The 22,054-nt window shown below is 43.6% G+C and overlaps 1 protein-coding gene across 2 annotated transcripts in view; it reads right to left on the reverse strand.

Moving 5' to 3' along the window:
• LOC120926344 (protein-lysine methyltransferase METTL21E-like) overlaps nucleotides 1-14,279 on the reverse strand; it is a 36,106-nt gene extending 21,827 nt beyond the window's left edge. Inside the window, exons 1-2 of one of the 2 annotated variants that reach the window (XM_040336178.1) lie at nucleotides 14,086-14,279; nucleotides 12,654-12,721 (exon numbers count right to left, since the gene is read on the reverse strand). In XM_040336178.1, the coding sequence (XP_040192112.1) occupies nucleotides 12,654-12,669 (16 nt within the window). In that variant the 5' untranslated portion in view covers nucleotides 12,670-12,721; nucleotides 14,086-14,279. The remainder of the gene's footprint in view (nucleotides 1-12,653; nucleotides 12,722-14,085) is intronic. The other variant, XM_040336179.1, reaches the window with a different exon arrangement.
• Nucleotides 14,280-22,054: the final 7,775 nt, after the last annotated feature.

Raw genomic sequence — 22,054 nt, forward strand, 5'->3', positions numbered from 1 at the left:
TTTCTCTGTGTTATTAGAGAGGTATTTGGGACCTGGAATTTCAGAGGCCCTGAAGTTATATTCGGGTGGGAAAAGGGCTTCCACTCCTGACTACAGGGACTCCAGTCCCCACAGGGTTAAGAGCCACAGGAAGCAGCACTTATGAAGCAGTATTAGGTGTGATGTGTGTGAGTAGGAGTGGAGACAGACACCTGTTTGGAGTTCTGCAAGTTGGCTGTCAGATAGTCAGACTGGGAATGTGCTAACCCTGGGATAAAGTCTCATCTATGGACTGAGTATTTTGTTATATTCTGTTTATGCTGTTTTGTGCTGTTTTGTGCTGAAGACAAGTGAACCTTTGTGTTATATTTAGTTTCGCTGCTGGAAGCAATTTTCTTTGCATTTTGCCTGAAGAAAAATAAACACCTTTTTGTTTAAATTTAAACCGCTTTGCACATGATCCCAATGGAGCTATAACCCCCAAACTTTACACTATATACACACAATTTTGATCTTAGCTATTAGAAATTACACCGGGGGGGCTTTTGCGGGTGCTGCCGGTGGAGTGGCGCAGGGTGACCTACCTGACACATACCCAGACCTACCAAGGGCGGATCCAGAGTCTAGTCTCGGGAGGGGCACTGCCAGAAAATAAGGTGTTGCTTACAGAACTCAATTAGGTGTCCGATGTGTCCGCTGCAATGTTGCAGTACCGCTAAAAAATCAATGATCGCCGCCATTACTAGTAAAAAATATTTAAATATAAATGCCATAAATCTATCCCATATTTTGTAGACGATTGTCAGGGACTGCAGACGTGGTACAAGAGATGGTCAGAGACTGCAGACATGGTACAAGAGATGGTCAGACTGCAGACATGGTACAAGAGATGGTCAGAGACTGCAGACATAGTACAAGAGATGGTCAGAGACTGCAGACATGGTACAAGAGATGGTCAGAGACTGCAGACGTGGTACAGGAGATGGTCAGAGACTGCAGACGTGGTACAAGGGATGGTCAGAGACTGCAGACGTGGTACAAGAGATGGTCAGAGACTGCAGACATGGTACAGGAGATGGTCAGAGACTGCAGATGTGGTACAAGGGATGGTCAGAGACTGCAGACGTGGTACAAGGGATGGTCAAAGACTGCAGACGTGGTACAAGGGATGGTCAAAGACTGCAGACGTGGTACAAGAAATGGTCAGAGACTGCAGGCATGGTACAAGGGATGGTCAGAGACTGAACACATGGTACAAGAGATCAATGCAGCCTCATCAGTGCCCACCATTGCAGCCTCACTGTGCATATGAACGCAGCCCCACCTTTGTGTATAAATTCAGTCCCACTTTTGTATATCAATGCAGACCCACTTTTGTATATCAATGCAGACCCACTTTTGTATATCAATGCAGACCCACTTTTGTATATAAATGCAGTCCCACTTTTGTATATAAATGCAGTCCCACTTGTGTCTATGAATGCAGTCCCACTTGTGTCTATGAATGCAGTCCCACTTTTGTCTATGAATGCAGCCCCACTTGTGTCTATGAATGCAGTCCCACTTTTGTCTATGAATGCAGCCCCACTTGTGTCCATGAATGCAGTCCCACTTTTGTATATGAATGCAGTCCCACTTTTGTATATACATGCAGTCCCACTTTTGTATATGAATGCAGCCCCACTTTTGTATATGAATGAAGCCCCACTGTGCATGGCACTCACCATGGCATTGCCTCGATCACACACAGCAGGTATCTCCTCTCCCGACGTGTGTCATGGAACAAACAGGAGCTGTAGGTCTGTGTTCGGCTCTAGCAAAGTCCCACCCTAGACGGGCTTGTGTGAAAGACAAAACACTGATTCAATCAGTGTTCCATCTCCATCTACTATCACACGAGCAGGTCTAGCACAGGCAGCACAGCCGAACACAGATCCAGCTCTCACACACAGCCAGAGATGCCCGATGTCATACACGCAGGAGAGAGGGGGAGCGCTGCAGTCAGCTACAGCTCAAAGCAGCCTCAGGACAGGCAGCCTACCAGCCCTGGTGATGAGAGAGGGAGAGAGAGTTAGAGACTCGGCAGCGGGAGCTGCAGGCACCGCAAAGCAGTTTAAAAGTCAATGTGACATGATTGCCTCGGGGGGGGAGCAATTGCCATGTTTCCCCCCCCCCCCCGGATCCGCCGTTGCCACAAAGCAGTTTAAAAAAAATAGTAAAAAAATTTTTTTTTTTTTTTTTTTTTTTTTTAAAGCCAATGTGACATGATTGCCTCGGGGGGGGGCAATTGCCCTGTTGCCCCCCCCTGGATCCGCCGTTGAGACCTACGTGAGTGTGTGTATGTGTCAGTACACACTGACATAACCTGCATACACTCACACTGACCTGTCCTGACTACACTGACCTGCATACACTACACTGACCTGCATTGCATACACTGACCTGACCTGCATACACTACACTGACCTGCATTGCATACACTGACATGTCCTACATAGCATACACTGACCTACATACACAATCACTGACCTGACTACACTGACCTGACCACACTGACCTGACCTGCATTGCATACACTGACCTGACCTGACTACACTGACCTGCATTGTATACACTGACCTGACCTGCATTGTATACACTGACCTGACCTGCATTGCATACACTGACCTGCATACACTGACCTGACCTACATACACAATCACTGACCTGACCTGCATACACTGACCTGACCTGACTACACTGACCTGCATACACTACACTGACCTGACCACACTGACCTGACCTGACTACACTGACCTGACCTGACTACAATGACCTGACCACACCACACTGACTTGACCACACTGACCTGACCTGCATACACTGACCTGACTACCCTGACCTGACTACACTGACCTGACTACACTGACCTGACCTACATACATACACAATCACTGACGTCACCTACCTCAGCCGTGGTGTGCGGCACGCCCAATGTGCCCGTCATAGCGATGGAGCCAAGGAGGAGAGGAGAGCCGCCGAGCAGAGAGTGGAGATGTGGCGTGGCGGGCAGCTGTGGTGCCAGAGGAGAGGGGGCTCAGTCAGCCAGAGGAGAGGAGACTCAGGAGCCATGAAGAGCCTCCGAACCGAGCGGGGATGTCGCATTGTAATTCCCACCTTCTAAGCTTGCGGCGCCTATGATGGACATCACACGTCCCGTGGTCCCGGATTGGACCAGTGGGACGTCCATCATAGGCGCTGCAGGCTCCAGAAGGCGGGACCTGCTCTGTCACTCGGTGGTGCTCGGAAACAAAATGGTCCCTGCTCGGACGGCACTCAGTGCTATTTATTAAATGCTCTATGGCCGAGACGCGGGGCTTTTAATCAACCCATTTGGGGCTCCAGCCTCCCCAGCCCACCCCTAGCAACGCCCCTGATGTGAACACACTACAAAGTATATTCCCATGGGCTTCTAAATGACACTAAAATGCCCCTAACAAATTTTTTCAAGCATTTTCTTTCTTTGTGCATTGCAAAAACGCTAATAAAATGCTAATGCTCCTAAACACTCCTAAAGCTTCTTAAAGCTACTAAAACTCTACCAAAAGCCAGCACAAGCATTGAGCCTAATAGTAAAAAAGGTCAGGTCTGAGCATGTAGGCCCTTTACAAAATGATCTAGAGTGGGTGACTGGGGACAAAGAGAAAACATACTTATTAAATACCTTATTCAGTTCTGTGTATAAAAGGAGCACGGGGAGCTAATATCCATAATGGAGATGATATTGACATAACCCCAAATGAACCACTATGGCTCAAAAATTTACATTTAAACAGCATAAAGGTGAATAAAGCACCTGGATCAGATGGCATATACACGTGTCCTAAAATAATTGAGCGTTGGGTCCCGCAAACTCAATTTTGGCGAGGGGAGGCAGAACGAGGAGATGCCTATGTTAACAAGGCATTTCCCTGTTCTGCCTAGCAACATAATAGGGATCTACTGCTCTCTGTCATGTTGTAGTGAGCCCATCCCCCCTAAGAACAAATCCAGGGAACACACTTAACCCCTTGATCGCCCTAGTGTTTAACCCCTTCCCTGCCAGTGTCATTTATACAGTAATCAGTGGCTATTTGTAGCTCTGATTGCTATTCATACTAGTTCATTATGCCTTTATCTTGCAGGGTGTTTTTTTTTCCAAGAGGGTTTACAACCACTTTAATGTAAAGTTTTGCACCTGGGGGCTAAAAACCTGCATGCACCTTACATACTAACAGCTGGAGAAATCAATGGTGGGGAAAGGATCCTGGTGTTTTGGTAGGTTGTAAGCTTAATAGCTGCGATTTCCAAAGTGAGCAAAATCCCTTCTTGTATTAAGAGAGGTACAGTATTGACTGCAGAGAGAGAAAGAGAGAGATCATTTTGTCCCTGTACAAATCAATAATAAGATGTCATCTGTAATATGCAGTTAAATTTTGGGCACCAGTTCACAAAAAGGATATCGGGAACTGGAGAAAGTGCAGAGAAGGGCAACCAAACTGATAAGAGGCATGGAGGAGCTCAGCTGTGGGGAAAGGTTAACTAAACTGAATTTATTCTTTCTTGAGAAGAGGAGATCAACCACTTGACCACTGGGCACTTAAACCCCCTTCCTAACCAGACCAATTTTCAGCTTTCGGGGCTCTCACATTTTGAATGACAATTACTAAGTCATACAACACTGTACCCCTATGAATTGTTTTCCTTTTTTTCACACAAACAGAGCTTTCTTTTGGTGATACTTAATCACTGTTGGGTTTTTGATTTTTTTGCGCTATAAAAGAAAAAAAAAGACTGAAAAGTCTACAAGCTATGGTGCCAAGCTCTGAAAATGTATCACACCTGAAGTACTGACTCATTTCTTGAGACCCTAACATGCCAGAAAAGTACAAATACCCCCCAAATTATCCCTTTTTGGAAAGAAGACATTCCAAGGTATTTAGAAAGAGGCATGGTGAGTTTTTTGAAGTTGTCATTTTTTTTCACAATTCTTTGCAAAATCAAGATTTTTTTTCCCCACAAAATTGTCATATTAGCAGGTTATTTCTCACACACAGCATATGCATACCACAAATTACACTCCAAAACACATTCTGCTATTACTCCTGAGAATGGCGATACCACATGTGTGAGACTTTTACACAGCGTGGCCACATACAGAGGCCCAACATGCAGGGAGCACCTTCAGGCGTTCTGGAGCACCTTCAGGCGTTCTGGAGCACCCAGGCCAATTCTGACATTTCTCTCCTACATGTCAAATTCATAATTTATTTGCTCGGAAATTACATAGAACCCCAAAACATTATATATATTTTTTTTAGCAAAGTTAGCCCAATGTTTTTGCATAATGTGAAAGATGAAGTTACGCCAAGTAAATAAATACCTAACATGTCACCCTTCAAAATTGCACACTCTTGTAGAATGGCACCAAACTTTGATACTTAAAAATCCCCATAGGCGACGCTTTAAATTATTTTACTGGTTACATGTTTTGAGTAACATATGAGGTCTAGGGCCAAAATTATTGCTCCCACTCTAACGTTCGCAGTAATACCTCACATGTATGGTTTGAACACCGTTTTCATATGTGGGCGGGACTTACATATGCGTTCGCTTCTGCATGCGAGCACACGGGGGACAGGGGCTCTTTAAAAAAATATATATTATTGTTCATTTTACGTTATTTTAGTTTGACCCTTTTTTCCCCCAAAAAATTTTTATCACTTGTAATAGGAATATGGCATGACAGGTCCTCTTTACAGTGAGATATGGGGTCAATAAGACCCCACATCTCACCTCTGGGCTGGAAAGCCTAAAATAATTAAAAAGAAAACGACCCTGGCTTTGATCGTAGCAGTGAGTCGGTAAAAGCACCGTAGGGCGGCGGGAGGGGGGGACGTCCCCTCTTGCTTCCCGTAAGAACAATCAAGTGGCAGAACAGCCACTATAATCATTCTTATGGTGTAGGGAATCGCTGGCTGAAAAAGACGATATCTGAATGATGCCTGTAGCTGCAGGCATCATTCAGATATCCCCGCACAAAGTCAAGGACGTCATATGACGGCCGACATGGTCATACCAAAAATGATACCCCAAAATAGATTCTCCTACTCCTACTGAGTACAGCGATACCACATGTGTGAGACTTCCACAGCCTGGCCACATACAGAGGCCGAGTACAGCCAAGCATGGCCGAGCATGGCTGGGTATGGCCAGGTATGGCTGGGTAGTGCAGAGTATCGCCGAGTATGGCTGGGTAGTGCAGAGTATGGCTGGGTATTGCAGAGTATGGCTGGGTATTGCAGAGTATGGCTGGGTATTGCAGAGTATGGCTGGGTATTGCAGAGTATGGCTGGGTATTGCAGAGTTTGCCTGGGTATTGCAGAGTTTGCCTGGGTATTGCAGAGTATGTCAGGGTAGGACTGGGTATTGCAGAGTACGGCTGGATATTGCAGAGTACGGCAGGGTATTGCAGTGTACGGCAGGGTATTGCAGAGTACAGCAGGGTATTGCAGAGTATGGCAGTGTATTGAGGGATGGCTGAGCATGGGATGAGTGCCGCATTTGTCACAGAGCAGCACTATGGGCACTACAAATCCAGCCCACAGTGCTACTGCCACCGATCCCTCCCCCTCTTCGCTCACAATGTACAGATCAGTACAGAAAGGGGAGAGAGGAACCGGCATGATGCCGTTTTTTTTACAAGTGATCGCTCCGTCATTTGACGGAGTGATCACGTGGTAAACGGCCGCTATCAGCAGCCATTTACCGTAATCCGCAATGAGGAGGACCCGGCAGTCACGGACACTCCCTTGTGTGCGCCCCAGGGGGCGCGCGATTCTGGGAGGACGTCAATGTACGCCCTTCCTGAATTAATAAACCGCCTTGTAGCCGTCATTTGGCTATGGGCGGGTCGTCAAGTGGTTAAGAGGGGATATGATCAACATATACAAATACATAAGTGGTCCATATAGTGAACTTGGTGTTATTCACTTTAAGATCATCACAGAGGACAAGGGGGCACACTTTACGTCTGTTGAAAAAGATTTAATCTTCAAATATGAAAGGGCTTCTTCACAGTAAGAGTTGTGAAAATGTGGAATAGACTCCCTCAAGAGCTGGTTCTGGCCAGCTCAGTAGATTGTTTTTTTAAAAAAAAGCCTGGATTCTTTCCTAGATATAAATATTAGTATCCAGTTTTATTATGTGTAAGTAAAGTTTAATCAGGGAATATCCGAGTGCCTCTTGAGGGATCAGGAACGATTTTTTTTCCCTCCGCCGGAACAAATTGGATCATGCTTCATTGGGGTTACATAGTTACATAGTTAGTCAGGTTGAAAAAAGACACAAGTCTATCTCAGTTCAACCAAAAAAAAAAAAAAAAACAATCCCATTTACACAATCCTTTACCCACAGATAATCCAGAGGAAGGTATAAAACCCAGGAAAGCATGATCCAGCAGGGGAAGAAATTCCTTCCTGATCCCCCGAGAGGAAATTGGATTTTCCCTGGATCAACTTTACCTATAAATGTCAGTATCCAAATATATTATGTACATTTAGGAAAGAATACAGTCAATTCCACATTTTCACAGCTCTTTACTGTGAAGATACCATATTTATCGGCGTATAACACGCACCCCAATTTCAGAGGGAAGTTTCAGGAAAACAAGTTTAAAAAATAAACCACTTTGAAGCAAAATAATGGCCAGTGAGCATCAATGCAGCGTGATTAGTGCCCATCTGAAGTTTCAGTGCAGCCTGATCTGTGCCCCTCTGCAGCCTGATTAGTGCCCATCTGCAGCCTATACATTTACCAAAATGCAGCCTGTTCAGTGCCCATCTGCAGTCTCTCCTTTGCCATCAGTATCAGATTATCCCTGCTGTCTCTGGGGGAAGAGAAGGAACGGGCGCCGCTGAATTACATAGAGCCGCAATCTCCTTACTATGTACCCGGAGCTCCGTCACTCACAGCCACGCCTCCTGCCCCTGCTCATATGATAGACAGTACAGTGGTCCAATGCTGGGCCAGGAGGCGTGGCTGTGTGTGACGGAGCGCCAGTTCACAGGAAGGAAGTAGTATAAGATTGTGTATATATAGGATTGTATATATTTTTTTCCTCTTCTATTGGTTGATGAACTTTTTTGGTTTTGGTCTTTTTTTAAACCAGATTAACTGGTTGATTTCCCGCTTGTGGAACAAGACAATCTTAACATTTATGAGAAGCCTTAGTGCAATAACAATGGTCATGTTGTAGACATATAGGTATTGTACTTACAATGAATCAAATCATTTCACAGTAAGAGAGACTGGGGTGTTTTCTATGGATGTAGAGCAAATACATCAGATAATGGTAATAAATGAAAACTATAATGGTTTTATTAGTCATTTTTTTTAAGTTTCGAAGTTAATATTTACATTATTTTTCTCATTGTCTTTAATTTATATTTTACAAACATTTTAATACAAGGTGCTTCCATGATAGAGTATTGTAACAAACCTAGCACATTTACTAAAACAGCAAAAATAACACAATAATATTTTGCCAAATAAAATAAAATGTTGCCACATTTACAGAATGGCGGGACTTGTAAAGCACAGGATAGCCCTTCCCATGTACTCATTGCTTCACAGGATCCTAGTAAGTATAAAGCTGGTCATACACAGGCCCGGATTTCCCACAAGGCCACTGAGGCCAGGCCTTGGGGTGGCAGGGCTCCAAGGTGCGACAGTAGCATGGAGTCCCCCTGACGCCCGGAACACACAGTTAAGGGTGGCAAGTTATGGGGGAATCCGCTTGCTCGTTAACACTTGTAAAATATGTTCTCCTGTCCGTCCTCCCCTCTCCCCCTCTCCTCACATACCTCTCTCTGCTGGCTCTGTCTTCAGGACTCCATCCTCCCCCCGGCCACCAAGTCTGTCTCCTGTCCCTGCTGCCGATGTACACAGTGAGAGGGGAGAGCTGTGCTCTTCCCATCTCAGCTGTGACAGAAGTTCTAGCACAGTGCTAGGACTCCTGTTTTGGAGGTGACAGGGTCAATAAAGAGAACATGTCACCTCCAATTGCTAACACACAGGAAATTGTTTTCTCCTGTGTGATAGCAAAAAAAGTTAAGTGGAAAAAAAATTTGATAATAAATAAATAATAAGAAATAATAATTAAATGAATAAAATAAAAAAGTAAAGAATAAGAAAAATAAGAAGAAAAATAAGAAGAAAATGATACAAAAATTAAAAAAAGTAAGCGACAAGCTACAAAAAAAAGGAATAAAAAAGTGAAAAAACAAACAAAACATATTTGAACTACGTAAACTTACGTTTGGTTTGGAACTGTGCATGCACAGTTTCTGTCTGGAGCTGGCCAAAACCATCCCAGTGCCTGTTATGCCACGTACACACGGACAGGATTTTCCGACAACAAATGTTTGATGTGAGCTTGTTGCCGGCTGTGTGTATGCTTCATCGGACATTTGCTGTCGGAATTTTTGACAACAAAAATTTGAGAGCTGGTTCTCAATTTTTCTGACAACAAAAGTTCTTGTCAGAAATCCGATTGTCTGTATGCAATTCTGATGCACAAAAAACCTACGCATGCTCGGAATCAGTGAACTTAATTTTTCTTGGCTCGTCGTAGTGTTGTATGTTACCGCGTTCTTGACGTTCCTACAACATTTGTGTGACCGTGCATATGCAAGACAAGTTTGATCCAACAATCCGTCAGAAAAAATCCATGGTTTTGCTGTCAGAATTTTCGATCGTGTGTATGCGGCATTACAGTGTGGTTGGGTGGGGCCAGCAGAGGGCGGCTCTGGTGGAGGGAGTGCCTAAGTGCGAAGTGTGATGTCATAGTGCGAGGGACCCAAGCAGAGCAGCTGGAGCCCTTTGTGTGCAGGTCAGGAGCAAGGCAAGCCGAGAGCGGTTTGTCAGTGCTGTTTGGACTGGAGTGGACTGAATCGACCACCAGGCGTGGAGAGAGACGGTCACTGTGACTCAGGAGGGAATGTGTAGTGTCGGTGATCTGTGCTGCACACTGCTGTCGGTGTCACTGTCGCATTACAAACTCTTGCTCTCCTGAGTCCTGTCCTTAAGCTACTTACTTATTATATTGAAAATAAAATAAGAAATATGTGTTTTCCTTAATATCTACCTTTAATCATCAAGCTAATTGCATATTGTGCTTGTTCGTAGCCTAAATACTGAAATTTGCACTTAAAACTATAATTTTGTAACTTTTGGAAATGCCAGTAAAAACTTGGCTGTGCCAGCAAATTTTGGGTGTCATGTCAGTAAATTTCAATCAGGTAGGTTGACAACACTGGTGCTTACCACGAAGGGAAAGGAGACCCCACGTAGGGTTGCCAACTCATCCCTTTAAAACAGAACACATATTAATTACACAGGTTCTGTGGCTGATTAAGGAGGTAATTAAACCTACTTGGTGCCTTATCTATATTAAATTAGCCTCAGAACCTGTGTAATTCATATGTGTTCTGTTTTAAAGGGGTGAGTTGGCAACCCTAACCCCACGTGGCAGGCGACTAATCCCTGCCCACTAGGGTTGCCACATCATCCCTTTAATCCAGGACACATATTAATTACACAGGTTCTGAGACTGATTTAATGCAGATAAGGCAACAAGTTTAATTACCACCTTAATCAGCCACAGAACCTGTGTAATTAATATGTGTCCTGGATTAAAGAGATGATGTGGCAACCCTACTGCCCACATGTTCTTCAAAACACAGCAAAATCAAACCCAGAGGTGGCAAACAAGGCATTTGCTTTCCCCCTGCCCTGCCATTCACTGGCTCATGTAGGGTTGCCACTTCATCCCTTTAAACCTGAACACATATGAATGACACAGGTTCTGAGGCTAATTTAATATAGATAAGGCACCAAGTGAGTTTAATTACCCCCCTTAATCAGTCACAGAACCTGTGTAATTAATATGTGTTCAGGTTTAAAGGGATGAGGTAGCAACACTATTATATACCCATTGTATATTGTACAATTTCTTGTTCAATTTTCCTTTAGATTTACCTTCAACTATGCAGTTCAAGGGCCAGCCTGGTTGCATACAAATTGAAAGAGTTTAGGATTGGGGTTTGTTAAATCTAAAGGAAAAGTGTACAAGGAAATTGTATAATGTATGGCTAGCCTTAGTGTACACAGCCACCATTTTGGTTGTATTTAGCAACAGGGGTAAGTTAGACAGGCCATGGCAAAATCTTTATGTAGAAGAAAAAGTATAGCAGTTATATATTCAAAAAGGTGTGTTAAGCATCATATACACGATCGGACTTCCATCTGACTTTTCCATGGATTTTTCCCCCGAATGGGCGTTGGCCGTGAACTTGGTATGCATACACACGGCAGGACATTTTCAGCCAACTTTCACCAAATCACGTGTTTTTTCAGCTCTTTACCGCCACCCTTTGGGCAACTTCTGCTATTGTTGTCTGATGTCTAGCATTGGTTCTGAGCATGCGTGTATGTACTTTGGACTTTAGTCCGATGGACATGTGTACACACGATAGGATTATGTTCCATCGGACATTTGTTGTCGAAAAGTGTTAGAGCATTCACAGCAAACATTTGTCCGATAAAAAAACTAAAACAATTATTCGATGGAGCATACATATGGTTGGATTGTCCGATCAAACACGTCCGTCGGACCATTGTTGTCAAAAAGTCTGATCGTGTGTATGGGCTTTAGGTTTATTGCAATAAAGTTTTTTAACCGGGTGAAATTTTCCTTTAAAGCGGGAGTTCACCCGAAAAAAAAATTAACTAATTAACTAATTTTAACATGAGATTGATGCTCATTTTGTCTAAGGGAATCGGGTAGTTTTTTTTAAAACTAAGCTGTACTTACCGTTTTAGAGAGCGATCTTCTCCGCCGCTTCCGGGTATGGTCTTCAGGACTGGGCGTTCCTATTTGACAGTCTTCCGGCAGGCTTCTGACGGTCGCATACATTGCGTCACGAGTAGCCGAAAGAAGCCGAACGTCGGTGCGGCTCTATACGGCGCCTGCGCACCGACGTTCGGCTACTTTCGGAAAATCGTGACGCGATAGATGCGACCGTCAGAAGACTGTCAATCAAATAGGAACGCCCAGTCCCGCAGCCCATACCCGGAAGCGGCGGAGAAAATGTATCTCTAAAACGGTAAGTACGGCTTCGATTTTAAAAAAACTACCCGATTTCCCTAGACAAAATGAGCCTCAATCTAATGTTAAAAATTAACATTTCTGTGTGAACCTCCACTTTAAGGTTTATTTTTAATGATCAAAAATCAGAACAGGGTGCATAGGTTATTTTCCCAACTTAAGCAGAATAATAAAACTGCATGTGCCACCAGGAGAACTGTCCTTGAAGGAGCTCAGCTATCACCACTGTACAGAGTCTTGAGAAACACACACACTGCTCAAGGAAGTGTTTAAAGAACCAGAGAGGTCATCTGACACATACTAAGGAAGTCACATGACAGTATCAACATCACAGGGAAAGTCCTTGTGGCCTAGTCCTTGGGGTATCAGGCATGTTTATGCTGAGCAGGTTTCTGGTTTCAATAATTTATGGTATGTGCTGGTTCATCTATAGTGTTGAATTCAATATACAGCAACTTCCTTAAATAGAAATGAAAATTGATCATACCTGTTTCCCCATTCATTTTGACGTTACTGAAGATAGTATCTACTATTTGTTAACTTTATTCTTCCAAGCTGTAAAAAATGTAAATGACCATTTTAGCTTTTTTGCTATTATAAAGATATTAGTGGAATTAAGGGCCAGATTCAGGTAGATTTACGTTACGCAGCGGCGGCGTAACGTATCCCATTTACGTTACACCGCCGCTGGTTTACAGCGTAAGTGCCTGATTCACAAAGCACTTACCTGAAAAATTGTGGCGGTGTAACGTAAATCCGCCCGGCGCAAGCCCGCCTAATTCAAATGGGGCGGGCACCATTTAAATTAGGCGCGTTCCCGCGCCGAGCGTGCTGCGCATGCTCCGTCCGTCAAATTACCCGACGTGCATTGCGCTAAATGATGTCGCAAGGACGTCATTGGTTTGACGTTAACGTAAATGGCGTTCAGCGCCATTCACGGACGACTTACACAAACGACGTGATATTTTAAATTTCGACGCGGGAACGACGGCTATACTTAAAATTGGCTAGACCACCTAGGGCTTAGCTTTATCTTTACGACGCGTATCGCTACGGAAACTACGTAAATTTAGATCGACGGGCATCGTGGACGTTCGTGAATCGCCGTAACTAGTCATTTGCATATTCTACGCCGACCGCAATGGCCTCGCCACCTAGCGGCCGGCCTAGAATTGCAGCCTAAGATCCGACGGTGTAACACAAGTTACACCTGTTGGATCTTAGGGCTATCTATGCGTAACTGATTCTATGAATCAGTCACATAGATACGCTGTCGTATCTCTGAGATACGATTGGAGTATCAGGAGATACGCCGTCGTATCTCTTCTGTGAATCTGGCCCTAAATGCCTGCTGGGTGATCAATTTTGCCTACCATTTAAGGTTTATATGCTCATACATGTATAATACAAAAAAAATAATCAAGCTGCTTAGGAAATATAAATTTAATTTTTCAAAAGTTATTGCTTTGACAATGTTCTGAGACTCAGTAATCAATTCTGGACAGACATTAGCATGTCAAAAATCAAGAAGCCTATGACATAGCAGTTTTTAGATCATCGTGTCAGAATATGTTTACATTTTTCAGTATGTTATTCGGCATTTATAATGCTGAATAATAATATTAATAATGCTAAATACAGGTAATATAAAAAAACAAAACAAACACATAAGTGAAACCCTAATATAAAAAGGAACAAACCCATAAATTCTTTATGTTATTACTCTTTTATTGGAGATATAATGGCCCACTCGGCATAGTCTCCACTGCTAAAATGTTTGATTTGTTATATTAGTTAAGGTTCACAGTCAATCCCCTGCTTCTTCTTGTCACGGTTACGTGACCTCTATTAAAAGCTTTACAGAAGCGAGAAGTATTCAGCTAGTGAGTTATAGCCAAGTAGCATGACAACGACATTACCTTGTACTTGGACCACTTGAAGCCACGGGGTGTCAGGATAACAAAAACGTTCCTTGTCGAAAAACACTTTGGATATTGGCCTTGGATATTCCCTCCAGAGGCAGCGTACTCTTAGTGTAAGTTACACACTGGTAATGTCACTGATGTTCTCCGTACAAGGGCAAGGCTTATGAATCCTGATACTGACAGCTGCGACTCGGGTACAAATGTCCTATCAGAACATTTCAGAGTGTGAAGTTGTGCTCAAGACAGCTTATATGGACTAGAGCTCAGAAGGAAAGAAAAGGAAACCAGTATCCCTGTATGTGTACCTGCTGCATTTTATCTGATATTTTAATGAAACAGATATCTTATGACACCGATTTCTTAATGCAGGCTTTATTAAAGGTTAGGCACAGAGATGAAGTGGACAGGGTTTAAACAAAAATTCATAGTTTAGGGGTGCCCAAGTGCAGAGTTCGGGGAGCGCTATATACATAGTGTAGAGTTCAGATGTGCGCTTGATACAGAGTGCAGAGTTTTGATTTTTGATTTTTTTTTGGGGGATTTTTCAGAGTGCAGAGTTTAGGGGTGCACCAAGTTCAGAGTTTGGGGGTGCGCTATGTACATTGTGTAGAGTTCAGATGTGCGCTTGATACAGAGTGCAGAGTTTAAGGGTGCACGAAGTGCAGAGTTCGGGGAGCGCTATATATATCTAGTGTAGAGTTCATATGTGCGCTTCATACAGAATGCAGCGTTTAGGGGTGCACCAAGTGCAGAGTTCGGGGAGCGCTATATACATAGTGTAGAGTTCAGATGTGTGCTTGATACAGAGTGCAGAGTTTAGGGGTGCAGAGTTTGGGGGTGCGCTATGTACATCGTGTAGAGTTCCGATGTGCGCTTGATACAGAGTGCAGAGTTTAGGGGTGCACGAAGTACAGAGTTCGGGGAGCGCTATATACCTAGTGTAGAGTTCAGATGTGCGCTTCATACATAGTGCAGAGTTTAGGGGTGCACGAAGTACAGAGTTCGGGGAGCACTATATACCTAGTGTAGAGTTCAGATGTGCGCTTCATACATAGTGCAGAGTTTAGGGGTGCACGAAGTGCAGAATTTGGGGGTGCGCTATATACATTGTGTAGAGTTCAGATGTGCGCTTGATACAGAGTGCAGAATTTAGGGGTGCACAAAGTGCAGAGTTCGGGGAGCGCTATGTACATAGTGTAGAGTTCAGAGGTGCACTGCATACACAGTGCAGAGTTTAGGCTTCTTCCACAGCTGCATTCCCCATCCACAACTCACATTCATCCCTCTTCAGGCTCTGACCTTTGCATGCACCCCCCCCCCCCCACTGCGCCCAACTTCTCCCCCCTCCTTAAAAGCGCCACCATTTTCCACGTGTCTTACTTTTGTTGCTTTATTAAGCTGAAGCGCTCAGCTGGCTCTAGTACCTTCCCACACACTGTAGGTGGCTCGGTCTCTCTCACTTGCAGGGAGATTATCCAGTAGGGGTATAGGCATCCACACTACAACCTGGGCACCTGCATCTCCCTTGAACCTATTCTGCACTCAGTGAGAGCTGTTTTGGAGACCAGATCTGTGGGAGCTGCTGGGAGACGAACTGTTACTTGTAAACACAGAAGCTGGATGTCTGTGTTTACAAGTGATAGTAGCGAGTAAGGAGCAGAGGGCCCAATGTTTGAGTTTTTAATGCAGCAAAGGCTGAGCTCACCATATTTTCAATCCAGCACTGTCTGCAGCAGCACTGCTCTCTCTTCCTATATTCACAGGACACAGAGGCAATAGTGGGTAGCCATTGGTCCCTGCTGCTCTCAATAAAAACCTGTGAGGAGGGGGTTGGGGGTGAGGTCAACATGGATGCCCCATAGCACACAGTTCGCTATGGGGCACTCAGAGAAGAAGAGGCAAGGGGCCACTTTGTGCAACAATATGCACAGAGTTGCAAGTATAACATGTTTATTTTTTTAAAACAGTCTCTAAAACTGCTTTAAGATTTCTGGTGGCTCAGGGTTTCCATATCTTTTGCAATTAGTAACATCAGGTAGGGGCTACAACAAGACGGAATCAAAATGTGTATTATGGCATTTGCAGAACTTATTTGGTCAGAGAAATATACCTTTAGTTGTTTGTTCTAAGTCAATCCATAGTTCTTTTGGGCCTTGTTCCTCTGTACTGTTTATGGAACTTGTTGGTGATTGTTTGAGCCATCAAAGAGCAAATCTAGGTAACAATCCAACAATTGCTATCACTAGTTGCCTAGAATTGCTGTTTAACCACTTTAGCCAAGGAAGAATTTGCCCCCTTAAAGGGGTTGTAAAGGTACAATTTAGTTTTCCTAAATAGTTTCCTTTACCTTAGTGCAGTCCTCCTTCACTTACCTCATCCTTTGATTTTGCTTTTAAATGTCCCTATTTCTTCTGATAAATCCTCACTTTCTGTTCTTCTGTCTGCAACTCCACACAGTAATGCAAGGCTTTCTCCCTGGTGTGGAGTGTCGTGCTCGCCCCCTCCCATGTTGGGATTTACTCGGCGTAACATTATCTTTCCCAATATAAAAAACAAATTGGGATAACGTAACTGTTGCCTTATTTTTCAATAAAAAAAGTGTATTCCCCCCCCCCCCCCAAAAAAAAGGGCGCTTGTAAGACCGCTGAGCAAATATGGTGTGACAGAAAGTATTACAATGACCTCCATTTTATTCAATAGGTTGTTAGAAAATAAATATATAATGTTTGGGGGTTCCAAGTAATTTTTTTTTTGCTAGAAAATTATTACTTAAACAATTACTTAAAAAAATAAATAAAAAAAAAGGCTATATGAAGCCATTTAAACCATCCACCCCACACTCACCATTAGGCAAAAAGAGCCAGTTGGCTGAAAACACTTCCTTCTCTTCTCCACTTTGGGAAGGAGATGGGCGGGCAGTAAAACAGGCAGGAAGCACCATTAGCATTGCTGGTTTTCTTCTTGTCATACCAACAGCCACCACAAGATGGCGTCAGATCACAGAAGGAAGCATAGACCTGCAAAAGGCCGCATAGCTGCGGCCTCAATTACCGGTCGACGCGGCGGGGGGCATATTGAGACACAGGATACCCCAGCTGTGCAGGCCAGGTCGCTAATTCTAGTCGCAATTGCGACCTGTCGCCCGAGGTTTGTCAAACCCCAATATATACACTCACCTGCCACTTTATTAGTTACACCTTGCTAGTACCGGGTGGGACCCCCTTTTGCCTAAAGGTACAAATATTTTGAATACAATGCCAGGAAAGAGAAAAGGTAACTCTTTTGGAGGAAAAAGGATGTTAAACCACATAGATTATAAAAAAAAACTCTGCATTTTCAAAGCAGCATAAAAATTATTGTAAAATACAAACCAAGATTAGAGACAACAGGTGCGGAGTAGACTGCCCCACATCAGCTATGACAACTCACCAAAAATTAAAGATAAGCAAGATGCACCCTTGTTGTCATACAGTAACATTGCATCCAAAGTAGGAGGTATACAGATATCCATTTAGAGGTCTACCAAATTCAAATGGCATACTTCTGAAGGCCCAATGGATACCTGTATAATAGGAGTTCCAATGACATCTAAAGCCTTGTACACACGATCTGATTTTCTGACAACAAATGTGTGATGGCAGGGTTTTGTCGGAAAATTGTTGTCGGAATTTCTGAAAAAAAATAAAATCCAAAAGTACAAACACGCATGCTCCGAACCAATGCTAACCATAGCACAACATTAGCAGAAGTTGCCCAAAGGGTGGCGCCAAAGAGCAGAAAAAACACATGATTTTGTGCATGTTGGCTGAAAAATTTCTGCAGTCTGTATGCATTACAAGTTCACGGCCAACGTCCTTCTGACAAAATTCCACGGATTTGTTTGATGGAAATCCGATCGTGTGTATGAGGCTTAACACCTCTGAATGTATGAAGCAGGAGGCCTAATGAATGGGAAAATCCATAATTTTCCTGCCTAGAAACCTTGGAAGACCGTCTTCTAAAAGCATGGAAACAGTCTGTTTGGAAGCCAGAACTTGCTTGGTCTTCTTGTCATTTACTCAAAACAACATGACAAATTCTTAACATGGAACCAGTGGAAGCTGTCAACAAATAGATAGGGGTGAAAAGGAAACCCACAATAAACTGTAAGGAGTCTAAGAAGTGAAAATCTGATTGCGGAACTATATTTCCCAATTTTTCCATATTAAAGTGGAGGTTCACCCAAAAGTGAACCTCCACTTTTCAAAACCCTCCCCCCCTCCGGTGTCACATTTTACACCTTTAAGGGGGGAGGGGGTGCAGATACCTGTATAAAACAGGTATTTGCACCACTTCCTGGTGTAGACTCCCGCGGGAGTCCGACCCCTCCGCGTCAACCCCCCCCCCGTTGTGTTCTGGGAAACACTCGGCTCCCAGAACACAACGGGAACGGCGCAGCACGACTCGCGCATGCGCAGTAGGAAACCGGGCAGTGAAGCCGCAGCGCTTCACTTCCCAATTCCCTCACCGAGGATGGCGGCGGGGGAAGCCGAAAGCCGAGCTACCGCTCGGCTTCGGCTGCCGACCTGGACAGGCAAGTGTCCATGTTTTAAAAGCCAGAAGCTGCTGTATTTGTAGCTGCTGACTTTTAAAAAAAAAAATTGCAGGTGAACCCCCGCTTTAATATTTTAGGCATGCAAATTATTGCCAATGAATAAGCAGGAATGACCAAACACCATCCTGCATCTTGCTTTCAATAAGCAAATTCAAAATGTTACAATAAAAACAAATGCCAACAGATGGCATTAAACTCAATTAAAATATTACACAATAAATACTTGTTTTATTGGACCTTAGAGTTTAGATTAGGCTTGACAAACTTCAAGTGTTTGTTACCCCAGCATTTCATATTCCTGATAAGTACCTGGTCTACCATGTACTTATATGAAAAAGTAGCCTGTTTTCTTTTTATCGCTTCCTTTATGTGAAATCACTGGTGTTCCTGCTAGTTCCTATTTAAAAACGGACCATACTAGGCAGGAAAGAAAAACGTGGTCAGTTTTCTAACTGTGCTGGGAACTCAGTGTGCTCACCTCCAATGATGAGACTTGTCCTGACACACACACCCCTGCACAGGCATTCACTGGGAAGATCAGTGCTGTTGCTTCTCCTCTCCCAGCTCTTATGCAGCTTAAAACAGAGTGAATTGCGATTACTTTAAAAAAAATATTATAATATATATATATATATATATATTACACACACAAATAAATAAAATGTAGTGTGTGATATATATATATATATATATATATATATATATATATATATATACATACACACACATATATATATATACACACACACACATACATACATACATACATACATACATACATATAAATATACACACACTTTTTTCCCCTTTTTTATAATCTCTATACAAAAATGTTTTGCTTTCCAATTTTATTTTAAAATGTAATGGGTTGTTTCACAAGGTGAGGGTCAGGGGAGGGCTGGCAGCCTTAGACCTGGGGGGCAAGTCCAGTCAAGTGGCCCATCGAACCACCAAATCAGCTCACCATTCATGCCCACCTGTTTTTTCAATGCAGTCTCACCAGTGCCCATCAATGCAGCCTCACCAGTGCCCATCCAATCCAGCCTCACCAGTGCCCATCCAATGCAGCCTCACCAGTGCCCATCCAATGCAGCCTCACCAGTGCCCATCCAATGCAGCCTCACCAGTGTGTATAAATGCAGCCTCACCAATGTCCATCAATGCAGCCTCACCAGTGGCCATAAATGAAGCTTCACCAGTGCCCATAAATTCAGCTTCACCAGTGCCCATGATTGCCGCCTCACTATGCCCATCATTGCCGCCTTACCGTACCCTCATTGCCACATTACTGTGCCCTTATTGTCGCCTTGCTGTACCCTTATTGCCACCTGTGTCCTCATTGCAGCCTCACCATCATCACACTTACTGTGCCAGTCAGTGCGTGGACTATGCATCTCACGCTGTGTCACAGAGCTGTCTGAAATTTTCGGCCGCATTGTGACGGAAGTTCCGCCCTCCTCCTAGACCAGCTTGTGTGATAGACGCAGTGTTCCGTCTATCACATGAGCTGCTCTAGAAGGAGGGTGGGACCTTTTTCACGGCGCTGCCGAAAATTTCACAGTCCAGCCAGCCCCCAGCCTGAGCCAATCACAGGATGTGTCCCCTGCCATGCCCTGCCTGCCGAGAATCCTGGAAGTTGTAGTTTGCTGCGCTGCTCAGTTTCATCCATCGCCACCAGTAACCGTGCAGCAGTGCAGACTACAGCTGCAGATTACAACTCCCACAATGCAGCAGCCAGCCAATCGGCGGCCGCCGTGGCCGACTTTTACAATCTACAGGAAAAAATATAGCAGACAGGCAGCGTGGCCGTTTGAATACAAGGTAGCTGGAGGCAAATCTCCACCTTTTCCCCCTGGCCGGCCCGCCCCTGGTGAGGTTTACAAATCACTTTTAGTTAGTATGTCAGAAGTGGTGAAACAATAGTATGAAGATAAGGAGGGGGGGAAAAAAAAAAAAAGAAGCTTTTCTGGAGGGGAGGCCTGGGAATAAAACAAAATTACCCAACTTCAGGGGTGTCAGTTTTTTTACAGATAAGACAACTTTCTTTGTATGGTACCTATACACTTTAGAGCAAGTATTTCATGCTGTTCTGCACATAATTGCCTGGCAGTATTTACTGTACATGGAAAATTGTGAAGCTTTTGTCTTGTTATTTCAAAGTGGGATAAAAAAAAAAATCTTATTCATGAAATTTGAGCTGGGCGCATATATCTGCAGTGTTTTGTTATCTCTTCAAAGCACTATGTCCAGTAGCTGTCTCCTGCTCCATTATTCTGTTATCAGCCTGATAACTCCTGACAAGTTCTTGGTCACATGTAATAAAAGAAGCCTGGATTTTGTGTTGGGGAGAATGCTATAAATAGATTAGCAGAGCTCTAAAACTATTCAATGATCAGCTCTGAAAGTCTCTACCTATGAGCAAACGGGGTGCGTGCCTTTCCTCCAATCAGCTGTCTTGGCTGTATGCCCAGGCTTCACTGCAGTGTTAACCAAGACGAGAAAATCTAACACCATGTGCACTTTCTAAACAGTATAAAAAGCTGAAGACAGCAGATACACAGAGATGAAACAAATCTCCCTACATAAGTTTTACATGTATATGATCTGAGGCTGTTCACTTCACTGGTTATACAGTGCCTTGCAAAAGTATTCACCCCCCCACCTTGGCTTTTTACCTATTTTGTTACATTACAGCCTTTAGTTAAATGTTTTTTTTAATCTGAATTATATGTGATAGATCTAAAAACACAATAGTCTAAGTTGGTGAAGTAAAATTAGAAAAATATATACATAAAACTATTTTTCAGAAATAAAAAGCTCTGGTGCAACCAATTACCTTCAGAAGTCACATAATTTGTGAAATGATGTCAACCTGTGTGCAATCTAAGTGTTTGAAAGGCCACAGAGGCTGCAACACCTAAGCAAGAGGCACCACTAACCAAACACTACCACGAAGACCAAGGAACTCTCCAAACAAGTAAGGGACAATGTTGTTGAGAAGTACAAGTCCAGGTTAGGTTATAAAAAAAATATCCAAATCTTTGATGATCCCTAGGAGCACCATCAAATCTATCATAACCAAATGGAAAGAACATGGCACAACAGCAAACCTACCAAGAGACGGCTGCACACCAAAACTCACTGACCGGGCAAGGAGGGCATTAATTAGAGAGGCAGCACAGAGACCTAAGGTAACCCTGAAGGAGCTGCAGAGTTCCACAGCAGAGACTGGAGTATCTGTACATAGGAAGACAGTAAGCCATACGCTCCATAGAGTTGGGCTTTATGGCAGAGTGGCCAGAAGAAAGCCATTACTTTCAGCAAAAAACAAAATGGCACGTTTTGAGTTTGCAAAAAGGCATGTGGGAG

The sequence above is a fragment of the Rana temporaria genome, chromosome 2 (assembly GCF_905171775.1).
Source record: "Rana temporaria chromosome 2, aRanTem1.1, whole genome shotgun sequence".
Classification (NCBI taxonomy): domain Eukaryota; kingdom Metazoa; phylum Chordata; class Amphibia; order Anura; family Ranidae; genus Rana; species Rana temporaria.